Source organism: Salvelinus alpinus, chromosome 1 (genome assembly GCF_045679555.1).
Source record: "Salvelinus alpinus chromosome 1, SLU_Salpinus.1, whole genome shotgun sequence".
Classification (NCBI taxonomy): domain Eukaryota; kingdom Metazoa; phylum Chordata; class Actinopteri; order Salmoniformes; family Salmonidae; genus Salvelinus; species Salvelinus alpinus.
The window spans coordinates 104,029,666-104,050,760 of NC_092086.1; the positions used below are offsets into that span (position 1 = coordinate 104,029,666).

General features: G+C 43.4%; 1 protein-coding gene across 3 annotated transcripts in view; it reads left to right on the forward strand.

Annotated features, from left to right (window-relative positions):
• adamts6 (ADAM metallopeptidase with thrombospondin type 1 motif, 6) overlaps positions 1-21,095 on the forward strand; it is a 136,017-nt gene that overhangs the window by 54,184 nt on the left and 60,738 nt on the right. For 2 of the 3 annotated variants that reach the window (XM_071338982.1, XM_071338998.1), the window contains exons 11-14: positions 7,811-7,952; positions 14,438-14,545; positions 18,218-18,363; positions 20,194-20,257. In XM_071338982.1, coding sequence (XP_071195083.1) covers positions 7,811-7,952; positions 14,438-14,545; positions 18,218-18,363; positions 20,194-20,257 — 460 coding nt within the window. The remainder of the gene's footprint in view (positions 1-7,810; positions 7,953-14,437; positions 14,546-18,217; positions 18,364-20,193; positions 20,258-21,095) is intronic. The other variant, XM_071338992.1, reaches the window with a different exon arrangement.

Sequence of the window (21,095 nt, forward strand, 5' to 3'; positions counted from 1 at the left end):
GTGTATTACAATGGCTCTAATGTGTATTACAATGACTCTAATTTTTATTTTTTTATTTATTACAATGACTCTAATGTATATTACAATGACTCTAATGAATATTACAATGACTCTAATGTGTATTACAATGACTCTAATGTATATTACAATGACTCTAATGAATATTACAATGACTCTAATGTGTATTACAATGACTCAAATGTGTATTACACTACCTCTAATGTGTATTACAATGACTCTAATGTGTATTACAATGATTCTAATGTGTATTACAATAACTATAATGTGTATTACAATGACTCTAATGTATATTACAATGACTCTAATGTGTATTACAATGACTCTTACTAACCAGGAGTAGTAGTAGTTGTAGTAGTAATAGTACCAGTGGTAATAGTAGTAATAAAAGTTATAGCTATCGTATAATAGAGCAGAGCAGGACACAGTAATAGTCTTCGGTAAGAGCTAGTCATCTGCCCTCAGAGCGGACAGAGAGACGGGGAGAGAACAGAGAAGCATCCTTTCAGCAACACCACCATGTCTTAAACAAGCTCCACTTCCCAACCCAGAATAAACACACACAACCAACCTAACAAAAGCTGCTCTGTCTGTCCTGACTGCTTTCCTGGCCACACTTTTAGTATTTCTGTTTTCTCGGGCAGCGTTAAAAAGTTGCTAAACCAGAATACAAAATTGCAGTCTTTTTCTGTGTGCCTTTTCAGAGTGAGTTCTCTGTACTTGGTCTTTCTGTGTGTGTGTTTTTGTGTGTGTGTTTGTGTGTAAGTGCGTGTGTGCGTGTGCTTGTTTTCAGAGTAAGTTCTTTGTGAGGCGGACATATTTCAATCTGACAAAACAGACTAAACAGAGTTCCAGCTTTGGACTGGTGACCTCAGGACTTTTCTCTCTCTTTCTCTCCTTCTGTCATTTTATTGGCTCCTCTGTGGATTCCATACGTACGGTGTCGTCACAGCGCCATATCAGCGGAGAGCAGTGAGTTTCAGACAAACAGACAGACAAACAGACACCGTTGGCTGCTCATAGTCTGGGTTTTCCTCCTCTCTTCTCCTTGTTGTGTTTTTCCTCGTCTATATGTTTTTTTCACCTCTTCTCCCCCTCACTCTATCTATAAGGTTAGAGGCAGACTTCTCCCCCTTCACTCTATCTATAAGGTTAGAGGCAGACTTCTCCCCCTTCACTCTATCTATAAGGTTAGAGGCAGACTTCTCCCCCTTCACTCTATCTATAAGGTTAGAGGCAGACTTCTCCCCCTTCACTCTATCTATAAGGTTAGAGGCAGACTTCTCCCCCTTCACTCTATCTATAAGGTTAGAGGCAGACTTCTCCCCCTTCACTCTATCTATAAGGTTAGAGGCAGACTTCTCCCCCTTCACTCTATCTATAAGGTTAGAGGCAGACTTCTCCCCCTTCACTCTATCTATAAGGTTAGAGGCAGACTTCTCCCCCTTCACTCTATCTATAAGGTTAGAGGCAGACTTCTCCCCCTTCACTCTATCTATAAGGTTAGAGGCAGACTTCTCCCCCTTCACTCTATCTATAAGGTTAGAGGCAGACTTCTCCCCCTTCACTCTATCTATAAGGTTAGAGGCAGACTTCTCCCCCTTCACTCTATCTATAAGGTTAGAGGCAGACTTCTCCCTCTTCACTCTATCTATAAGGTTAGAGGCAGACTTCTCCCCCTTCACTCTATCTATAAGGTTAGAGGCAGACTTCTCCCCCTTCACTCTATCTATAAGGTTAGAGGCAGACTTCTCCCCCTCACTCTATCTATAAGGTTAGAGGCAGACTTCTCCCCCTTCACTCTATCTATAAGGTTAGAGGCAGACTTCTCCCCCTTCACTCTATCTATAAGGTTAGAGGCAGACTTCTCCCCCTTCACTCTATCTATAAGGTTAGAGGCAGACTTCTCCCCCTTCACTCTATCTATAAGGTTAGAGGCAGACTTCTCCCCCTTCACTTTATCTATAAGGTTAGAGGCAGACTTCTCCCCCTTCACTCTATCTATAAGGTTAGAGGCAGACTTCTCCCCCTTCACTCTATCTATAAGGTTAGAGGCAGACTTCTCCCCCTTCACTCTATCTATAAGGTTAGAGGCAGACTTCTCCCCCTTCACTCTATCTATAAGGTTAGAGGCAGACTTCTCCCCCTTCACTCTATCTATAAGGTTAGAGGCAGACTTCTCCCCCTTCACTCTATCTATAAGGTTAGAGGCAGACTTCTCCCCCTTCACTCTATCTATAAGGTTAGAGGCAGACTTCTCCCCCCTCACTATATCTATAAGGTTAGAGGCAGACTTCTCCCCCTTCACTCTATCTATAAGGTTAGAGGCAGACTTCTCCCCCTTCACTCTATCTATAAGGTTAGAGGCAGACTTCTCCCCCTTCACTCTATCTATAAGGTTAGAGGCAGACTTCTCCCCCTTCACTCTATCTATAAGGTTAGAGGCAGACTTCTCCCCCTTCACTCTATCTATAAGGTTAGAGGCAGACTTCTCCCCCTTCACTCTATCTATAAGGTTAGAGGCAGACTTCTCCCCCCTCACTCTATCTATAAGGTTAGAGGCAGACTTCTCCCCATTCACTCTATCTATAAGGTTAGAGGCAGACTTCTCCCCCTTCACTCTATCTATAAGGTTAGAGGCAGACTTCTCCCCCTTCACTCTATCTATAAGGTTAGAGGCAGACTTCTCCCCCTTCACTCTATCTATAAGGTTAGAGGCAGACTTCTCCCCCTTCACTCTATCTATAAGGTTAGAGGCAGACTTCTCCCCCCTCACTATATCTATAAGGTTAGAGGCAGACTTCTCCCCCTTCACTTTATCTATAAGGTTAGAGGCAGACTTCTCCCCCTTCACTCTATCTATAAGGTTAGAGGCAGACTTCTCCCCCTTCACTTTATCTATAAGGTTAGAGGCAGACTTCTCCCCCTTCGCTCTATCTATAAGGTTAGAGGCAGACTTCTCCCCATTCACTCTATCTATAAGGTTAGAGGCAGACTTCTCCCCCTTCACTCTATCTATAAGGTTAGAGGCAGACTTCTCCCCCTTCACTCTATCTATAAGGTTAGAGGCAGACTTCTCCCCCTTCACTCTATCTATAAGGTTAGAGGCAGACTTCTCCCCCTTCACTCTATCTATAGGGTTAGAGGCAGACTTCTCCCCCTTCACTCTATCTATAGGGTTAGAGGCAGACTTCTCCCCCTTCACTTTATCTATAAGGTTAGAGGCAGACTTCTCCCCCCTCACTCTATCTATAAGGTTAGAGGCAGACTTCTCCCCCTTCACTCTATCTATAGGGTTAGAGGCAGACTTCTCCCCCTTCACTCTATCTATAGGGTTAGAGGCAGACTTCTCCCCCTTCACTCTATCTATAGGGTTAGAGGCAGACTTCTCCCCCTTCACTCTATCTATAGGGTTAGAGGCAGACTTCTCCCCCTCACTCTATCTATAAGGTTAGAGGCAGACTTCTCCCCCTTCACTCTATCTATAGGGTTAGAGGCAGACTTCTCCCCCTTCACTCTATCTATAGGGTTAGAGGCAGACTTCTCCCCCTTCACTTTATCTATAAGGTTAGAGGCAGACTTCTCCCCCTTCACTTTATCTATAAGGTTAGAGGCAGACTTCTCCCCCCTCACTCTATCTATAAGGTTAGAGGCAGACTTCTCCCCCTTCACTCTATCTATAAGGTTAGAGGCAGACTTCTCCCCCTTCACTCTATCTATAAGGTTAGAGGCAGACTTCTCCCCCTTCACTCTATCTATAAGGTTAGAGGCAGACTTCTCCCCCTTCACTCTATCTATAAGGTTAGAGGCAGACTTCTCCCCCTTCACTCTATCTATAAGGTTAGAGGCAGACTTCTCCCCCTTCACTCTATCTATAAGGTTAGAGGCAGACTTCTCCCCCTTCACTCTATCTATAAGGTTAGAGGCAGACTTCTCCCCCTTCACTCTATCTATAAGGTTAGAGGCAGACTTCTCCCCCTTCACTCTATCTATAAGGTTAGAGGCAGACTTCTCCCCCTTCACTCTATCTATAAGGTTAGAGGCAGACTTCTCCCCCTTCACTCTATCTATAAGGTTAGAGGCAGACTTCTCCCCCTTCACTCTATCTATAAGGTTAGAGGCAGACTTCTCCCCCTTCACTCTATCTATAAGGTTAGAGGCAGACTTCTCCCCCTTCACTCTATCTATAAGGTTAGAGGCAGACTTCTCCCCCTTCACTCTATCTATAAGGTTAGAGGCAGACTTCTCCCCCTTCACTCTATCTATAAGGTTAGAGGCAGACTTCTCCCCCTTCACTCTATCTATAAGGTTAGAGGCAGACTTCTCCCCCTTCACTCTATCTATAAGGTTAGAGGCAGACTTCTCCCCCTTCACTCTATCTATAAGGTTAGAGGCAGACTTCTCCCCCTTCACTCTATCTATAAGGTTAGAGGCAGACTTCTCCCCCTTCACTCTATCTATAAGGTTAGAGGCAGACTTCTCCCCCTTCACTCTATCTATAAGGTTAGAGGCAGACTTCTCCCCCTTCACTCTATCTATAAGGTTAGAGGCAGACTTCTCCCCCTTCACTCTATCTATAAGGTTAGAGGCAGACTTCTCCCCCTTCACTCTATCTATAAGGTTAGAGGCAGACTTCTCCCCCTTCACTCTATCTATAAGGTTAGAGGCAGACTTCTCCCCCTCACTCTATCTATAAGGTTAGAGGCAGACTTCTCCCCCTTCACTCTATCTATAAGGTTAGAGGCAGACTTCTCCCCCTTCACTCTATCTATAAGGTTAGAGGCAGACTTCTCCCCCTTCACTCTATCTATAAGGTTAGAGGCAGACTTCTCCCCCTTCACTCTATCTATAAGGTTAGAGGCAGACTTCTCCCCCTTCACTTTATCTATAAGGTTAGAGGCAGACTTCTCCCCCTTCACTCTATCTATAAGGTTAGAGGCAGACTTCTCCCCCTTCACTCTATCTATAAGGTTAGAGGCAGACTTCTCCCCCTTCACTCTATCTATAAGGTTAGAGGCAGACTTCTCCCCCTTCACTCTATCTATAAGGTTAGAGGCAGACTTCTCCCCCTTCACTCTATCTATAAGGTTAGAGGCAGACTTCTCCCCCTTCACTCTATCTATAAGGTTAGAGGCAGACTTCTCCCCCCTCACTATATCTATAAGGTTAGAGGCAGACTTCTCCCCCTTCACTCTATCTATAAGGTTAGAGGCAGACTTCTCCCCCTTCACTCTATCTATAAGGTTAGAGGCAGACTTCTCCCCCTTCACTCTATCTATAAGGTTAGAGGCAGACTTCTCCCCCTTCACTCTATCTATAAGGTTAGAGGCAGACTTCTCCCCCTTCACTCTATCTATAAGGTTAGAGGCAGACTTCTCCCCCTTCACTCTATCTATAAGGTTAGAGGCAGACTTCTCCCCCCTCACTCTATCTATAAGGTTAGAGGCAGACTTCTCCCCATTCACTCTATCTATAAGGTTAGAGGCAGACTTCTCCCCCTTCACTCTATCTATAAGGTTAGAGGCAGACTTCTCCCCCTTCACTCTATCTATAAGGTTAGAGGCAGACTTCTCCCCCTTCACTCTATCTATAAGGTTAGAGGCAGACTTCTCCCCCTTCACTCTATCTATAAGGTTAGAGGCAGACTTCTCCCCCCTCACTATATCTATAAGGTTAGAGGCAGACTTCTCCCCCTTCACTTTATCTATAAGGTTAGAGGCAGACTTCTCCCCCTTCACTCTATCTATAAGGTTAGAGGCAGACTTCTCCCCCTTCACTTTATCTATAAGGTTAGAGGCAGACTTCTCCCCCTTCGCTCTATCTATAAGGTTAGAGGCAGACTTCTCCCCATTCACTCTATCTATAAGGTTAGAGGCAGACTTCTCCCCCTTCACTCTATCTATAAGGTTAGAGGCAGACTTCTCCCCCTTCACTCTATCTATAAGGTTAGAGGCAGACTTCTCCCCCTTCACTCTATCTATAAGGTTAGAGGCAGACTTCTCCCCCTTCACTCTATCTATAGGGTTAGAGGCAGACTTCTCCCCCTTCACTCTATCTATAGGGTTAGAGGCAGACTTCTCCCCCTTCACTTTATCTATAAGGTTAGAGGCAGACTTCTCCCCCCTCACTCTATCTATAAGGTTAGAGGCAGACTTCTCCCCCTTCACTCTATCTATAGGGTTAGAGGCAGACTTCTCCCCCTTCACTCTATCTATAGGGTTAGAGGCAGACTTCTCCCCCTTCACTCTATCTATAGGGTTAGAGGCAGACTTCTCCCCCTTCACTCTATCTATAGGGTTAGAGGCAGACTTCTCCCCCTCACTCTATCTATAAGGTTAGAGGCAGACTTCTCCCCCTTCACTCTATCTATAGGGTTAGAGGCAGACTTCTCCCCCTTCACTCTATCTATAGGGTTAGAGGCAGACTTCTCCCCCTTCACTTTATCTATAAGGTTAGAGGCAGACTTCTCCCCCTTCACTTTATCTATAAGGTTAGAGGCAGACTTCTCCCCCCTCACTCTATCTATAAGGTTAGAGGCAGACTTCTCCCCCTTCACTCTTTCTATAAGGTTAGAGGCAGACTTCTCCCCCCTCACTCTATCTATAAGGTTAGAGGCAGACTTCTCCCCCTTCACTCTATCTATAGGGTTAGAGGCAGACTTCTCCCCCTTCACTCTTTCTATAAGGTTAGAGGCAGACTTCTCCCCCTTCACTCTATCTATAGGGTTAGAGGCAGACTTCTCCCCCTTCACTCTATCTATAGGGTTAGAGGCAGACTTCTCCCCCTTCACTTTATCTATAAGGTTAGAGGCAGACTTCTCCCCCTTCACTCTATTTATAGGGTTAGAGGCAGACTTCTCCCCCTTCACTCTATCTATAAGGTTAGAGGCAGACTTCTCCCCCTTCACTCTATCTATAGGGTTAGAGGCAGACTTCTCCCCCTTCACTCTATCTATAAGGTTAGAGGCAGACTTCTCCCCCTTCACTTTATCTATAAGGTTAGAGGCAGACTTCTCCCCCTTCACTCTATCTATAAGGTTAGAGGCAGACAAGGGTTCCTCTCTGTTTTGACACATGAATGATGCACTGCCACACAATTGAAACCATACAAGACAGGTGTGACTAGGGTTGATATAAACTGTATTTTCATCATAAGTCATTTTAAGTCATTGTGGTGAAATTGTGAAAGAATGTGTGCAGTATAGGGTGAGAGGTGGCCTGTAAAGGAAAGGATTGATGTTATGTTGCTAAACCAGTGATCCTCTCTCCTGGTCATGGAGGGCTGCAGTATGTATACTAGTAGCTAGTATCTTCCGTCTATACTTAGCCCCGTGTTTCCAAAACTCTCCCTGAGCCATTCCACTTATTTGATATTTTCCAACGCTAGCACACCTGATTCAACTAGTCAACTAATCATCAAGCCCTTGATTAGTCCAATAAGGTGTGGTAGACCTGGAACAGACCTGGAGAGCTAGCCTTGAACGTCTGGGGAATACTGGAGGAGAGCTAGCCTTGAATGGCTAGGGGGTACTGGAGGAGAGCTAGCCTTGAACGGCTGGGCGGTACTGGAGGAGAGCTAGCCTTGAACGGCTGGGGGGTACTGGAGGAGAGCTAGCCTTGAACGGCTGGGGGGTACTGGAGGAGAGCTAGCCTTGAACGGCTGGGGGGTACTGGAGGAGAGCTAGCCTTGAACGGCTGGGGGGTACTGGAGGAAGGTTTGGGAACCCGCGCGGTAGGCTCTGTGGGTGTGGTGTGTAAGAAACAATCCTATTGTAGGTTTGTTTTTTTGACAGCTCAGGTCGGGGGACGTGTCTGGACAATGAACCTCTGAAACGAGACTTCCTGTACCCAACAGTGGCCCCGGGGCAGGTGTACGACGCAGACGAGCAGTGTCGCTTCCAGTACGGAGCCTCTTCACGACAGTGCAAATATGGGGTAAGAAACCTGCGTCTCTCCGACTCTACAGTATGCATACAGTCTCTCTCCCCTACATCGGAGGACCATGCTGTTAAGGGAATAGTTGATCATAATCAGGGTTAGGGGTGTTATCATCATAATCAGGGTGTTATTATCATAATCAGGGTGTTATCATCATAATTAGGGTGTTATCGTCATAATCAGGGTATTATCATCATAATCGAGGTGTTATTATCATAATCAGGGTGTTATCATCATAATTAGGGTGTTATTATCAATCAGGGTGTTATTATCATAATCAGGGTGTTATCATCATAATTAGGGTGTTATTATCAATCAGGGTGTTATTATCATAATCAGGGTGTTATCATCATAATCAGGGCGTTATTATCATAATTAGGGTGTTATTATCATAATCAGGGTGTTATCATCATAATTAGGGTGTTATTATCAATCAGGGTGTTATTATCATAATCAGGGTGTTATCATCATAATCAGGGTGTTATTATCATAATTAGGGTGTTATTATCATAATCAGCGTGTTATCATCATAATTAGGGTGTTATTATCAATCAGGGTGTTATTATCATAATTAGGGTGTTATTATCATAATCAGGGTGTTATCATCATAATCAGGGTGTTATTATCATAATCAGGGTATTATCATAATCAGGGTGTTATCATCATAATCAGGGTGTTATCGCCATAATCTGGGTGTTATCGTCATAATCAATGTGTTATTATCAATCAGGGTGTTATTGTCAAAATCAGGGGGTTATTATCATAATCAGGGTGTTATCATCATAATCAGGGTGTTATTATCAATCAGGGTGTTATTATCATAATTAGGGTGTTATTGTCATAATCGAGGTGTTATTATCAATCAGGGTGTTATCGTCAAAATCAGGGTGTTATTATCATAATTAGGGTGTTATCATCATAATCAGGGTGTTATTATCATAATCAGGGTGTTATTATCATAATCAGGGTGTTATCATCATAATTAGGGTGTTATTATCATAATCAGGGTGTTATCGTCATAATCAGGGTGTTATTATCATAATCAGGGTATTATCATAATCAGGGTGTTATCATCATAATCAGGGTGTTATCGCCATAATCTGGGTGTTATCGTCATAATCAATGTGTTATTATCAATCAGGGTGTTATTGTCAAAATCAGGGGGTTATTATCATAATCAGGGTGTTATCATCATAATCAGGGTGTTATTATCAATCAGGGTGTTATTATCATAATTAGGGTGTTATTGTCATAATCGAGGTGTTATTATCAATCAGGGTGTTATCGTCAAAATCAGGGTGTTATTATCATCATTAGGGTGTTATCATCATAATCAGGGTGTTATTATCAATCAGGGTGTTATTATCATAATCAGGGTGTTATTATCATAATCAGGGTGTTATCATCATAATTAGGGTGTTATTATCATAATCAGGGTGTTATCATCATAATCAGGGTGTTATTATCATAATCAGGGCGTTATTATCATAATTTATTATCATAATCGGGGTGTTATTATCATAATTTATTATCATAATCAGGGTGTTATCATCATAATCAGGGTGTTATTATCATAATTTATTATCGTAATCAGGGTGTTATTATCATAATTTATTATCATAATCAGGGTGTTATCATCATAATCAGGGTGTTATTATCATAATTTATTATCATAATCAGGGTGTTATTATCATAATCAGGGTGTTATTATCATAATCAGGGTTAAGGGTGTTATCTTCATATCACCAGAAGGAGACATCATTGTTTTATTAGCACATGGGGTAGAGGCGTCTCATCACGGGTCTGATGAGGGAGGTTTTCACACACACACACACACACACACACACACACACACACACACACACACACACACACACACACACACACACACACACACACACACACACACACACACACACACACACACACACACACACACACACACACACCACAGTTTCATGGAATGCTAATGATTACCCCCCCTCCCACAACCTTGTAGAATAACAACCCAAGGTAAATAAAGAGACACGAGCAGAGGGAGAACTAAACCAAGCCACAGAAACAGGAGATGTTGAATCAAAGCCACAAAGAATTAATGAACCAATAAGGACAGAAAAAGAGTCTACCATTAGCCGAGATCAAGAGAGTTTATTTTGTTTCATTGAAAGAAATATCTGACAGCAGATTACCACAGGCCCCAAATTAAACCCTGTCATTTTGTCTCTTAAGCTCTTAATTGTGGTTTTAGATCAGCATGAAAGACAGACATTTCTGAAAGTAAAGCATTCCTCCAGAGCCTGGCTCAGCTGTGTTGCTCTGTGCTGCTCTGTGCCGGGCTGCTTCCAGAATCTACTCTTTTATCTGCTAGGATTCTGGATTCTGATCTGGAATCAGATCTATTTCACTCAGTCAGCCAGATGTCTAGTAAAGAGTTGTCTTTAATTAAGAGCTCGCTAATCAAACCCATGTAATATCTATGACTGGATGTGTAGTTTACTTTCAGAGTTGATGTTACACTTTTAGAAGAAAAGGTAGTATCTAGTTCTGTCCCCATAGGGGACCCTTTGAATAACCCTTTTGGGTAGTTCTACCTGGAACCAAAAATGATTCTACCTGGAACCAAAAAGGATTCTACCTGGAACCAAAAAGGATTCTACCTGGAACCAAAAAGGATTCTACCTGGAACCAAAAAGAATTCTACCTGGAACCAAAAAGAGTTATCCTATGGGGACAGCCGAATAACCCTTTTGGGTAGTTCTACCTGGAACCAAAAAGGATTCTACCTGGAACCAAAAAGAGTTATCCTATGGGGACAGCCGAATAACCTATTTGGGTAGTTCTACCTGGAACCAAAAAGGATTCTACCTGGAACCAAAAAGAGTTATCCTATGGGGACAGCCGAATAACCCTTTTGGGTAGTTCTACCTGGAACCAATAAGGATTCTACCTGGAACCAAAAAGAGTTCTCCTATGGGGACAGCCGAATAACCCTTTTGGAACCTTTTCTTCTAAGAGTGTAGGAAAGGTGACCTCTCTTATCTGGGAGACAGTTACTCTGTACAACACATAAAGCAGAGCAGAGCAGAGCCTGCTTTAGTGCCACTAAAGACTAAAGAGAACCACTAAAAGATATGGTGGGGGAAGAGAGGTGCAGTCACTCTTACACATAATGGTTGTGGTGCCCATTATGTTTCTGTCCTGGAAGTAGAACTCTCCATTCCCAACCCAGGTTCTAATGGGGACAGAAAGCCCAGTGGATAGGTTAGACTGTTGCTCCTACTGAAAGGACCAGACAGCATAGCAGCGGTTTCAGTGTTTCAATGCTTGCTCCTGTGGAATGGTATAAAAGAAGCCGAGAAATAGTTGTTGAAACATTTTTGGACTCACAGAACTTATTTAATTGACCCTTCACTAAGCCCTGTTGCAATCTCGGACAACATTTTCCAGGGAAGCCCAATTCCCCATTCAACCACTGGCGAAATCCCCTCACAATGATCTCAAACTGTGTTTTTAATACACAATGAAATTAAACACAGACCTCCCCTTGCTAATCAGGAAACTCTTGAGTATGTTGTGACGGACTGTTATTACAATTGCTTCACGGGAACCTGGTCAAATTATATTGGTAGTGTAGCTAGCCACTGAATGTCTCTGAATTCACTGTTAGCATGCAGTCAAAGCTATAACCTCTTTTGGAGCTAACTAGTGCTCTCAAATTGTATGTATCATGATGTCGACAGCAGATGGTAGGTGTATTCATAGCATTGCTAACTTAGCTAGCTAACATACATTTTGAGAAAACTGGTTATATTAAGTGGCTAGCTAGCTAGCGTTAGCAATGTTTGGTGATCAATGAGACTGAGAGCTAGCTCACCAGCTGAGCTAGCAAACAATGTAACAAAAGTATAATTTCAGATACAAAAAAATACTCCATCAGCAGGTTTTGCATTTCAGGAATCACAGTAGCAAGTACTTCTGGTGCTTTGTTAAATTATTTAGCCATTTAAACATATATTTTTTTAAAGAACTCTGTTTTGCCATAGCCCTCAATGGCTTGTGATCGTGAGTGTGTCCAAGGTGTCGGACTCAGGGGCGGGACTTAGCGAAGGGTCAATTGAATGGTCATTTCTAACTGACACTCTCAGAATGTTGAAGTCACCAGGGGTTCTATCTAGGTGGAATACAGCTACGACCGGAATGAACTTTTTCATAGTAGGTCAGAAGAACTTATGCAGCAGGTTAGGCGAATGAACGTAGCAGGTAAAAAGAGAGTGAGGTTAAGGTCAGGAAAGATAGTGAAAGATAGTGTAAGATAGTGTAAAAGATAGTGTAAATCCTCCAGACCAGACCAGGGACACATGTTCATTTAGACCTGGTTTAGCTTCTGACCTTTCAGCCTCTACAGCAGCTCTGAGCGTGCTGGCAGGGGGCCAACGAGCAGGGAGGGTGAGGGTCACTCCGTGATAAGAGTTACCGACTCAAAGCCACAAACATTGCTTGTTAGGGGGAGGTAGTTGGAATAGTGGGGGGGCTTATTGAAAGCAGAGCTGGGAGTGGCGCAGTGAGACAGGGCCGACTCGGAGTGCCAGTTTACAGCTTTTTTTCATCTATAGCGTCTAGCAGCAGTAGATGAGACCTGTAGAGACCAGCAGGGCCTGGACCTTATTTACTGACCCGTGGGGTCAGAGCCTGGACTCAGGGCCGTAACTCTTCTTCATGGCACTGCTCCTCTTCTGCTCTGCCGTACGCAGTTATCCAGTAAAGCCTTTGAAGTGGAGAGGCGGAGGGGGAACCAAAGAGGTTTAATGAGAAATCTAATGCAGCGTTGTGCAGAGCTGTCCTTGTTACACACACACTCGGTTTTACGATTTAATTTACTCCAGAGTGACTCTGACTTGGATTCTCTATCTCCTCCTCTCACATCAAACTCACCAAAGTTCCAAAAGAATAAAGACATTTCAAATGTCATAGTATGTCTATATACAGTATTGTAATGATGTGCAAATATCTCTCTCTTTCTACCTCTCCTTCCACTCGTTCCCCTCTCTCTCTCTCTGTCTCTCTCTCTCTCTGTCTCTCTCTCTGTCTGTCTCTCCCTTTCTCTCTCTCTCTCTCTCTCTCTCTCTCTCTCTCTCTCTCTCTCTCTCTCTACCTCTCTCTCTCTCTACCTCTCTCTCTTTCTACCTCTCTTTCTACCTCTCTCTCTCTCTGTCTCTCTCTCTGTCTGTCTCTCCCTTTCTTTCTCTCTCTCTCTCTACCTCTCTCTCTCTCTCTCTACCTCTCTCTCTCTTTCTACCTCTCTCTCTCTCTATCTACTCTCTCTCTCTCTCTCTCTCTCTCTCTATCTCTCTCTCTCTCTCTCTCTCTCTGTCTCTCTCTCTCTCTCTCTCTCTCTCTGTCCAGACATAAAGAGTTCTCCCTCTGTTATAAGAGATAGGAGATAAGATGGAGAAATTGTAGAAACAGAAGAAGTTGTTTGTTTTATAACTTCCTGTGGGACAAATATGTTTGTTATGTCTACAGTCTCTGTTCCCTGAGACTGTCTCCTCTCTGAGGGGCAGTTTGATATGCTCTCTGTTGTGCCAGAGTGATTTCCTATAACTGGTTAACAGTGGTTTCTGTGACCTGATGTTAGCCGGTTTCTGTTGAGGTATGGAGGTGCAAGTGTTGCTCCAGATCCCCCAACACTGAGGGACATTAGTAGAATGGGTTGACCTTTTCAACATAAACTGGACTCAATCCATCAGACATGGGTCAAATATATAGCTACTCCATCAGATCTGGGTCAAATATATAGCTACTCCATCAGACCCGGGTCAAATATATAGCTACTCCATCAGACCCGGGTCAAATATATAGCTACACCATCAGATCTGGGTCAAATATATAGCTACTCCATCAGACCTGGGTCAAATATATAGCTACTCCATCAGACCTGGGTCAAATATATAGCTACTCCATCAGACCTGGGCCAAATATATAGCTACACCATCAGATCTGGGTCAAATATATAGCTACTCCATCAGACCCGGGTTAAATATATAGCTACTCCATCAGACCCGGGTTAAATATATAGCTACTCCATCAGACCCGGGTTAAATATATAGCTACTCCATCAGACCTGGGTCAAATACATATGTCTACTACTTCCACATATTTCAGCTGAGCTTGAGTTAGTTTGCCTGGTGAAATGGAGCCTATGGAATAGTCCAAAGTGACTCCAAACTGTGCAACCTATAGTTGACCCAGGTTTGCCAATATGTCGGCTGCCTACAGCCAGGGATATGCTCCTCACCTTCTGTTCAGCTCTTTCACCTCAGTGCAGATGAAGGACAGGAGATGAGGAGGGGAAGTCACACTACATTTTGGAGTAGATCTCTAATTCACTTCAACAGCTCTATCTATGGCAATTGCCCTGCTTGTAATACACTCTGCAGTGAATTGCTTTATTCTGACCAACTTGCTTTTGCCTTCTTTCCTAGGAAGTGTGTAGAGAGCTCTGGTGCCTTAGCAAAAGCAACCGCTGTGTCACCAACAGTATCCCTGCTGCTGAGGGGACCTTGTGTCAGACGGGAAGCATCGAGAAAGGGGTAAGTCTATACTAGCAGTCTCATAGTCTACACCAGGGTTTCCTAAACTACGGGTCGCAACCCGGTGTAGGGTCGGCGGATTTGAAAATAGGGTCACGAGAGAAAAGGTGCGCTTGGTTCATAGAAACGGGGTTATGTTAGTAATTTCCGGTAGCTGCTAGATGTGGTTTTAATCAACAGAGCGGTTTCGGTTTTCTTCCTACAAATGTGGCTCTATCTTTTGAATGGTTTAAGCCACAAAATATTATGGCTCCATCGGGAACATGTACATACTCACTGTTTCCCTCAATTCTACACAGAAGATCATTGGGCGGCAGGTAGCCTTGTGGTTAGAGCGTTGGAAAAGTAACCGAATGGTTGCTAGATCCAGTCTCCAAGCTGACAAGGTAAAAATCTGCCATTCTGCCCCTGAACAAGGCAGTTCAGGGGCCGTCATTGAAAATAATACTTTTTTCTTAACTGACTTGCCTAGTTAAATAAAAAATACAACATTATTGCCTGATGATCTTCTGAACCCAATATCTTTCTGATATGTTTGTCATTTCAGATTTAAATGCTGTCAGACTGATTTGTAATATACTGTCATAGACCCAATTAAAAAATGAAACATTGGTCGATTACCACACTTTTTTTTACATGGTGGGGCCGCAAACATTTTTCAATTTTAGAACTTCTGAATCATCTTGTCACAGGAGAATTTGGCCTGGTTGCTGTGGCATTCCGGTAACCACGACAGCGGATGTTGACATGTCGTTAGACCAAGTATAAACTGGCCTTCAATCTCTGCGACTGTCGCAACATCCGTTGTTGTGGTTGCCGGACTGCCACAGCAACCAAACCAAATTCTTCTCTGACAAGAGGATGTAGGAGTTCAAAGATTCTCTGATAAAATGGCCTTCTTTTATTTTGTCACACTGTGGCAGTACGCTATTTTCTGTAAGCTCGCCACTACCTTGTAAATAATGATGTTGTTGTGGGTTTATTTTCCTGTAATAATTAATAAAAAAATTGCTTAAGTTAAGATGTTGTCAGTTATACTCCGGTCATTATTTTAAATAGCTAGCCAACTTGGTAGCTAACTAGCTAGCAACAAACAAAAACATTGTTTAGAAAATGTATTTTAGTTGCCTGGCTTGCTAGGTTGACATTTACTGAATCTATTTAAACGGATGGGTTTATTGGAGTTAAAATAGAGCACGTATGCTATTTGGAGCCCTGGGCTGCTGATGTCATGCAAAGACTGTCCTTTAGTGTTTATACTTTCTCATAACTTGCCTAGTTAAATAAAGGTTAAATAAAATAAAATAAATAACGACAAGTTTGATTTCAGACGAAAATAGACTGTTCATGATGTCGCTACAGCAATTGTCTACAGACGATAGACGGACTGTAAACCAGCCTTTAGAGTTTAGGGTAGGGACGTCCCAAGGATTCCACATAGCACTGACCCTAGTCCCAGTGTGACTCGCCACGTCAGGTTAGACGGGCGACAGTGAGATAGTTTTAACACAGATTATGGCGGCCATTGTCACTGGATGGTCTGAGGTCTAAAAGGAAAGAATAGGAGGCTGTCGGGCTGTCATGTGTCATTACTGTCTGCTGACTGGAGCCTTTCAGAGCTGGGGGCCACTGACCAGGTCCTGGGCTACACAGGGGGCCCAAGTTGAGATCAGCTCAGGGGGCTTTAGGACAGGGGGCTTTGGGGGGAGGCTGATGACGCGCTCCTGTCTGGGTTGAGGGTGGGTGGTGAGGGGGATGTGGGGCGGCTTCAAAGGAACACGACTGTCAACCATTTGTCACCAGGCCTGTAATGGAGAGGCCCTGCCAACTAGAGGGAAGGGGGGGAGAGATGGTAGGAGAGGGAGGGGGAAGTGGAGGGGGACAAAGGGGAAAGCGTTGGTGGTGGTGAGAAAGGAAGAGAAGGATAGAGAGGAAGTAGTGATGTGTGGGAGGGAGGAATGGGGTAGAGAAAGAGAAGGGGGAGAGATAAGGAGCAGAAAGGAGATAAGAGAGAGAAAATAAGTGGTTTCCCAGGAAAGACTATTATGCTACTGTCCTAGACATTGGTACAGTAGTCGTGTCACCCAAAGGTCACAGCTTTCTGTGTCACACACACACACACACACAGGTACGCACAGGTACACACACACACACACACACACACACACACACACACACACACACACACACACACACACACACACACACACACACACACACACACACACACACACACACACACACACACACACACACACACACACACACACACACACACACACACACACACACACAGGTACATACACACACACACACTTGCAGGTGGTGAAAGGCTGATAGGTGTGTGGGGTGATAGATAGGTAGTGTGTGTCAGCTCCTCTCTGATAAGACATTCTCTCCCAGGCTATTTCAGTCTAACGAAACACAGACAAGGTCTTAAGGACTCTCTCTCTTTCTCACTCTCCGTCTTTCTTCTTCACTGCCGTCTCTCTCTCTCTCCTTCTCTGACCTCTCTCTCCCTCTCCCTGCAGTGTTAATCTTGTTTATACAGTGTGTTAGTACATTACCTTTCTCTGCTCTGAGCCAAGGACAATGAGGACAGTGCCCTGGTTCTCCCTCTCAATTCAATTCAAATCAAGGGCCTTTATTGGCATGGGAAACATATGTTAACATTGCCAAAGCAAGTGAAGTAAATAATAAACAAAAGTTAAATAAACAATAAAAATGAACAGTAAACATCACACTCACAGAAGTTCCAAAATAATAAATTATTGTATATAATGTATATATACAGTGTTGTAACGATGTGCAAATGATCAAAGTACAAATAAATAAACATAAATACGGGTTGTATTTACAATGGTGTTTGTTCTTCACTGGTTGCCCTTTTCTTGTGAGTAGTATTCTGCCACTGTGTACTCTCTGTCTCTGTTCTTCTTCATTGTTCATCTCTGATGTGAATGAGGGAGGGAGGGAGGGAGACTGAGGACAGTGGCCTGTTTCCCTGGCCCAGCATCTTAATCTACTGACACAGTTACAGACCTACGACCTCTACAACCTCTACTGTCTCTAAGCCCTGAGCACCACTGAGTACGTTTAGATGCACAGTAATAATTCAATTTTAAACTGATTATGGCACCTAGGCAGATTATGCAATAGTCATGTAAACATCTTACTCTGCTTATCTTAATCGGTGTAAAGCAATCTTTCATACTATTAATGGGCGTTCCAGCGGTGCGTTTGATCTGCACATGTGCCAGCAGAGTGAGTCTCCCTCTTCACCGTGAGTGAAGTGAGTTCTGAACAACTGAATATATGTGTCTTAGAAGTAGTTTTCACATACCAACTTTATATGTCCCAACTCAGAACCAGATATGTTTCCCAAAAAGAACACGGTTGCTGTGGTAGAACGTTTATTTTGATGGAGATTTTCTGCATTTATCAGAGTGCCATCAGGTAGCCTGAATTCAGATGTGTCCGTGGAAACAGGATTATTGAGGAAATCATTCTTCTTGCAAATCATGAAAAACGGTTGAATCAAACTATTATACTAATCTGATTATCCATAATAATTGCATTATTGTGTGCATGTAACCGTACTCACTGACACAGTTACAGACCTGCAACCTCTACAACCTTAACCAATTATTAATCCTCCCCCCATCCTCTCAGTGGTGCTACCAGGGGGAGTGTGTGATATTCGGGACGTGGCCCCAGAGTGTGGACGGAGGCTGGGGTCCCTGGTCATCGTGGGGGGAGTGCAGCAGGACCTGCGGAGGGGGAGTCTCATCCTCCATGAGACACTGTGACAGCCCAGCGTAAGTAGGCAAAGTAAGCCACAGCAAGCTGAACACACACATCCAGGACCTCATCTACAGGTGTGTGTGTGTGATCACTAATGTGTTGATCATATAAATATTTATTAAGTATACTGTGTAGATAACCAGTAGATACTAGGTTGAATGGCGGGAACCCGGTTACCGAGATTTTCCGGCCAAAACCACTCCCTTTTCCCGGGATAAATAACTACGAGAAACCGGTAAATTATAATAAATGATTTATATGAACAGTATGGCGTGAAACGGAACTGTTAAATAATATGCAATGTCTAAATCTGTCTTCTCTACGGCCTCTGCATGATGAATCAACGCTCAGGGTGGGGACAGACAGTCCATCTCAGTATGGAGCGTAATTCACAATGCATGTAGACCTTTCATCTCATCATGGTAACTTTTTATCTTGTGACAGGTTGGCTTACATTTGCTGCACCATATTCTATGCTACAGTAATATAAAGACTGAATGCGCCTCTAATTTACCCATCTCCATCCAGCTTTCAGGGGTCACCTTGTTTTTTAATTGTAAAGATACATTTAAAAAATTGTTGTAAAAGTAAAACAGCCTATCACTTGAATATCGTTGCTTTAAATCAGTGCACCCAGTCTTTCTCTCTCTCCATTAACTCCATTCCAAAATAGATCATCCTGTTCTGATTGAAATATATCCCTATATATATAGATGTCCTAGCCTACCTCTTTCAGGTTATAAATTCAATGCAGTATTAGCCTTATATTTAGCTAATTATGGGTTATGTATAATAAGTTTCTAACTTATAGCCTTTCTCTCTTGCGCAATACACAAGCACCTGTGCTCCGCTGGCCTCTCCTTAAACAACGCTCCTTAGCTCTTGGAGTCCCAGGCAGGAAAAGCTAGACTAGAATAGCTTGCTGGACATAATTATTACACTTTTTTGCATTTCTTATACCAATTAACAAGCTCTTTTTTGCTGAATGTTAAATACAGCAGCCAATAGAACTCGCTGCAGTTTGAAAGAAGAGCAAACGCTCGATGCCGGTAGGCTATAGCAGTTATTTATTCAGACCCATAAACATTCAATGTTCGTGAAGAGAAGTGAAAGCCTTCTACATCCACTTCTAGTCCTATATGATTCAAGGATGTCATTAGAATGGTTAAGATAGGCCTCCCGAGTGGTGCAGCAGTCTAAGGCATCGCAGTGCTTCAGGCATCACTTCAGACCTGGGATTGATCCCAGTCCCATTGGGCGGCGCACAATGGGATTGTCTGGGGTAGGGGAGGGTTTGGCTGGGGGGCTTGGCTCCTCACACTCTAGTGACGGTCATCAGTTGAACGGTGTTTCCGTTGACACATTGGTGCGGCTAGCTTCCGGGTTAAGTGGGCGGGTGTTAAGGAGCGAGGTTTGGCCGATCATGTTTCGGAGAACACATGAATTGACCTTCGCCTCTCCTGAGACCGTTGGGGAGTTGCAGCGATGAGACAAGATCGCAATTGGATATCACAAAATTTGGGAGAAAAAGGGGTTAAAATACCCTTCCCCCCCAAAAAAAAAGGATTAAGATAAAGACAACGAAATTTATTTTATTTAACTGGGCCCTATTAAGGCCCTATTATATTTCAAAATTAAAATAACTTTTGCTAGCATATGCTTGTAACTTTGTAACTTTATAGGCCGCATGTGCTGCACCAGAATCGCAGAAGGTTCTACATGGAACATAACAGAGTTCTACTTGGAACCAAAAACGGTTCTCCTGGGGACAGCCAGGAACCCTTTTTTCTAAGAGTGTGCTCATCAATCTGTTTATTCTCCCTCGTTTCTCTCCTCTCTTTCAGGCCTTCTGGAGGAGGGAAGTACTGTCTCGGAGAGAGGAAGCGCTACAGGTCGTGTAACACAGATGTGAGTTCACATTCCCCTTATTTTTCTTTTTCTTCCACTATTCCCCCCCTCCCCCCTCTCTCTCTCTCTCTCTCTCTCTCTCTCTCTCTCTCTCTCTCTCTCTCTCTCTCTCTCTCTCTGCTTCTCTCTCTCTCTCTCTCTCTCTCTCTCTCTCTCTCTCTCTCTCTCTCTCTCTCTGCTTCTCTCTCTCTCTCTCTCTCTCTGCTTCTCTCTCTCACTCTCTTTCTCTCGCTGTCTCTCTCTCTCTTTCTCTCAATTCAATTCAATTTGCTTTATTGGCGTGACGTAACAATACACATATTGCCAAAGCGTACTTTGGAGATTAAATTAAAATAATAATAATCAATATTGTAGTGTAGTGCGCTGCCAACCCACAGCTCTCTGCTTCCTCCCCCAACAGGACGGGTAGCCTACTCTCATCAGAGAGATCTTTGAAACCTTGAATAAGTGTTTCAAATTTGGGGAAATGACACTCTCTAATTGTTTAATATTTTTGACATTTTGTCAGGAAATGCAACTCTGTCTCAGGTTCTGCTGTTGTGTCTCAGGTTCTCCTGTTGTGCAGTGGTTGCACAGCCTTTCCTCTACAGAGAGACAGGTTTTCCTGTCTACCCTTCTCAATGGCAAGGCTGTGCTCACTGAGCCTGTACTTTGTCAAGGTTTTTCGAAGGTTTTGATCAGTAACCATGGTCAAATAGTTAGCCACGGTGTACTTCCCCATACTTGTTTTTATTTGATTAATTTCACCTTTATTTAACCAGCTGGCCAGTTGAGAACAAGTTCTCATTTACAACTGCAACCTGGCCAAGATAAAGCAAAGCAGTGCGACATAAACAAC